The 4,258-nt window shown below is 48.8% G+C and overlaps 1 protein-coding gene across 1 annotated transcript in view; it reads right to left on the reverse strand.

Annotated features, from left to right (window-relative positions):
• Nucleotides 1–4,258, reverse strand: part of LOC135554006 (synaptic vesicle membrane protein VAT-1 homolog) — a 41,013-nt gene continuing 36,755 nt past the window's right edge. The window contains exon 6 of the mRNA XM_064985999.1: nucleotides 1–3,409. Coding sequence (XP_064842071.1) covers nucleotides 3,131–3,409 — 279 coding nt within the window. The 3' untranslated portion in view covers nucleotides 1–3,130. The remainder of the gene's footprint in view (nucleotides 3,410–4,258) is intronic.

Raw genomic sequence — 4,258 nt, forward strand, 5'->3', positions numbered from 1 at the left:
TGTCCTTCTCTTTTTCATTGAATGCACCATTGTAGTCAAGGCATTGACAGAGGAGTACATACAGTTTGGCACAAATGGTCAGGCCCAACAGAAAGGCTCATCACATTGAAAAGGAATGTAGTTAGGCAGGTCCCACCGTAAAGAGTATGAACTTTGAACTTTAAACCCCTTGGAAAACAAAACAAAAAAACACAGGTAAAAAAACAAACAAAAAAAACATTAAGTAAAACATCCTTTTACTGAAGCATGAGATTCTCACATGGCATTCAGAAAACAGAAACACCGTCCACAGGTTCACAGAAGGAGCCCAGCAGATCAGAAAATAACACTAACCAGAGCCTGACAGAACACAGTCACTCCCCACACCGGCATGGCACTCACACTCCGTCCCAGGCCCACTGATGTCCCCGCTACACCGGGTCGTCACTTTCACAGCCCTGGATGAATGAATGGTTTCATTTGAGCTGTCACCCAGGAGAAGCTGGCAGAGGGTAGAGGAGGAGATGTGTGCTTGTGTTTCGCGTTCATGCAAAAGTGTCACTCCCACTGTACTTCCAGTGAGTTTCAGCAGATACAGTATGGTCTCTTTGAGTGGGGAAAGAGTGGAGCGGACTCTGAGCCAGCGGGACTGGAGCGGGACTGCCATGCCTGGAACTACATTAAGATCAGCGAGCAGAGTGCAAAATACCTATACCAACTGTCCTCTTAACATTGGCCTCATCAGAGAAGGGGGAGGAGAGAGAGAAAGAGAGCTAGATAGCTGTGAAGCAGATAAAGAGTGTAAAGGAAGGGGAGGTTGTAATGGGGTTGAGGAGGGGCAGGTGGGAGTCTTTTTTTAGTAACCTGACAAACGACCTGAGGACACACACATCTTCACACACAATGACTGACAACACGACATGAGGGGGGCCACTCATGCTAACACAACAGCTTCTTTACAAAGTCACTATAGTCACCTTCTGAGACGTTTCACAGACAGACAGGCAGGCAGACAGGCAAGTGTGTGAAGAGCATGGATTCTCACATCTTTCCAAAGGGGATAGCAGTGGGGTGTTTTTGAAGTCCGTACTGCAGGACTCCTGCTCATAACGGGTTTAGCTTCCGTCCATGGTTTATTATAGACAATTCATCTCGGACGTAAGAATGAGTATCACATGAATTCAATATCATTTAGAGGAGGTTGGAAACAAAACCCTGCTTTATAGATACAAATGAGTCCCCTATTGTCAACTTCTGCAAACCAGTCTTGCTGTTCTAAATTATGTCCACAAGGGGCAGCAGTGCATTCGTATGGGAGAGGCCAACTATTGATAGTGGCCCTAGATGTGCCACCCCCACACAGACTATATGGGATTTGAATGTCCTCATAATATGCTGAGTGTAGTAGTGTAGAGTGTAGTAACTAGGATGTTAACCTGATTTTACTGCTCTGTACTACAGCTTCAGTACTAAAGCCGGGGGTTTCATTAGCCACTTTACTGCTCTGTGATACTGCTCACTCAGATAGACTGAGAAATAGACCACAGCGCCATCTCTGACGAGCCTGTTGCCTGTTGCTATGCCGACCACAGAGAGAGATGGAGAGAAAGGAGAAGGGGGAGGGAGGGGTGAGAATGCACACCAGAAGGATTATTTTCTTTTTTCCCTTCTAAACTCCCCTGTTCCAGATCAGGGTGAAGGACAGGCGAGCGAGCGGCCACTGTGAAAGGAGTGGAAAGTCAGGGGAGCAACAGGGTCTGATATCAAGGAACTGGGCGGCATTCACTCTATCTTACTCCATTCACATGTTTTAGTGTCTCTACACAACACTGCCTCTTTGAACACATCGTCCTGTGTGTGTGTGTGTGTGTTTGTGCCCCTTGTTTGAAGAGAAACAATTTTCCCTCCTAATTGGCACTGTGCGCTGCTTGCCAACAGTTGGTTCATTAGAAACATCAGTGACTACAGAGCACCAAAACTAAGCCCTGATTTCTCCCTCCCTATCGAATACTGGACCAAATGGCTCATTAATTCACTGTCTGGAGCTTCATCCTGTCACACGCTATCATCTGGTCTCTAGTGTGTCACCTCTAGGATTATGGGACATGTAGTGTGGGCTCAGCTGTGAGGTGGAGCTGTGTGATACTAGAAGTGCCATGGCATTTAAGGGATGTGCCACTAACCTTTCTTTATATACTTAAATGAAGAATGGGTCGTGGTGATTGACAGGGGAGTTCTGTAACCACTGGCTTTGGAGTCAAGCATCACACAGCCATGCAAACATCTCCAGGGGAGCTGATAGCCAATCACAGACAAGCAAACACTGACTGACTCATGCACAGTGACATAACACAACACTGGACCGTATGTGTGATGGTGGGTGGGTGTGGTTCTGTCTGTCGGTCTGTCTGTGGGTTTATACCATAGGGAGAGGGGGAGGGTAGGGGGAACTCAGTAGAGGGAGAGGAAGGAGAGGTGGCAGGTGGAAGTCAGCGCAGGGCAATCTAGCATAGTGGGAGTCGACATGTAGGGAGGAGGGGCACTGTGTGAGTTGGAATGGGTCGAATTATCGTTGTCAAGGCAACAGTGATGCGCCCCAGGCCTGGGGATTATACCCACACCGTCCCTCTGTGTGTCTCTCTCTCTCTCTCTCTGACTCTCTCTGGGGTCTCAACAGGCAACACCTTCAGACTGTTATGACATGAGTCATAGGATAGAGTATAGTAGTGGTCATTTTCCCATGGTGGCGAGGTGAGGGCGGGAACTGTTTTGTGAGCCCGGCTGTCATTAAGGTGCACTGGGGATTCAGAAATAAAGTGACCCTTGCTTGAGTGGGGGAGGAGAGAGAGGGGAGGAGGGGTGGGTATAGGCCCAGGCCTGAGTATTCGCTGTCAGAGTGGACTGGGGAGGGGTCTGAGAGATGATGGTAGGGATGACAGATTGACTGCTGTGCAATGAGTCTATAAAGCCCACCCCCATCCCCCGCTCTCCCAAGTCCAACCCACACACACCACACCTCCCTTTCCCTCCCCTACCACATTTCCCCTGCCCTGTCACCCCCTCCCAAACCAAACCCCTGCTCCCAGGACAAGAGCTCCCCGATGGTCTGCCTGCCTGACTATCCATCCATCCATCCATCAATCCCTCACTCTCACTTCTCCTCTTTCTTGGGCTCCTCCTTCTTCTCCTCTTTCTTCACCTCGCTTTTCTCCTCGTTTTTCTCCTCCTTCTTCGGCTCTTCCTTCTTCTTCTCTTCTTTCTTGTCCTCCTTCTTCTTGTCGTCTTTCTTCTTGTCCTCCTTTTTCTTGTCCTCCTTCTTGTCCTCTTTCTTAGGCTCCTCTTTCTTCTCCTCCTCTGGCATAGGCTCGGTGATGAGGATCACCTTGCCGATGTTGTTCCTCTCCTGCATTCTCCGCATGGCATCGCCCACCTGGATAGAGAAGCAGAGGCAGAGAGAGAGACATGAACGAACGAACGATGGACAGTGGGAGAGGGGGAGGGAGAGTAGATATCCATCTATCATCATGTGTCCAGGACTGCTGGTTTGTCCCCCCCCCCCACACATACACACACTAAATTGCTCCCCAAACCCTTAGAAGGAGATGATGCCAGGCACCGCAAGCATAAATTGCCCAGTCTATCACTCCTTAAAGCATAAACTACAGGCAAGTATCAGAACATGGGAGAGTGAGGTTTGTACTAACTTTAGTGGGAGGATGTATTAATAACTGAGAGAGAGGGAGAAAGATGGAGAGGGAGAGGTGGCGTAAACGTGAGCCTGAGTCAGTGCTTGACGGACAGAAAGCAAGAGCAAAAGCTTTAGATGGAGAATCGTGTAGATCGAGAGAAAGAACGAAGAAAAACTGGGTGGAATTATGAATCAGTATTCTGTGTTTAAACATTCAAATGCATTGGTAAATTCTACATTTATTTTCATTTGGATGTACTTCAGTTTAACACTGTCTATGTCTATAACACGTAGGGGTCTCATTGAGAGCTGGACAATGTATTGATCATGTCACATTACCATTATTGACTGACTGGTTCCTAGGTGCCTGTCACAGTGTCACGTCAGAGGCCGGTCCCCAGGGTTGTGCCACAGCCAGGGTTGATTGACCCATAGGTTTCTTCCTGTCCTGCCTACTTGTCAATCATAGTGGCAAAGGGGCGGATCCTAGGCAGGCCAGCCCCACCCTATACCGACCCGCTCGTCTCTGCCTGATGTCTGCGTCTGTCTCTCCATCAGAGGAGGCTGGTGGGAGGAGCAATAGGAGGACGG

Source organism: Oncorhynchus masou, chromosome 14 (genome assembly GCF_036934945.1).
Source record: "Oncorhynchus masou masou isolate Uvic2021 chromosome 14, UVic_Omas_1.1, whole genome shotgun sequence".
In the NCBI taxonomy this organism is placed as follows: Eukaryota; Metazoa; Chordata; class Actinopteri; order Salmoniformes; family Salmonidae; genus Oncorhynchus; species Oncorhynchus masou.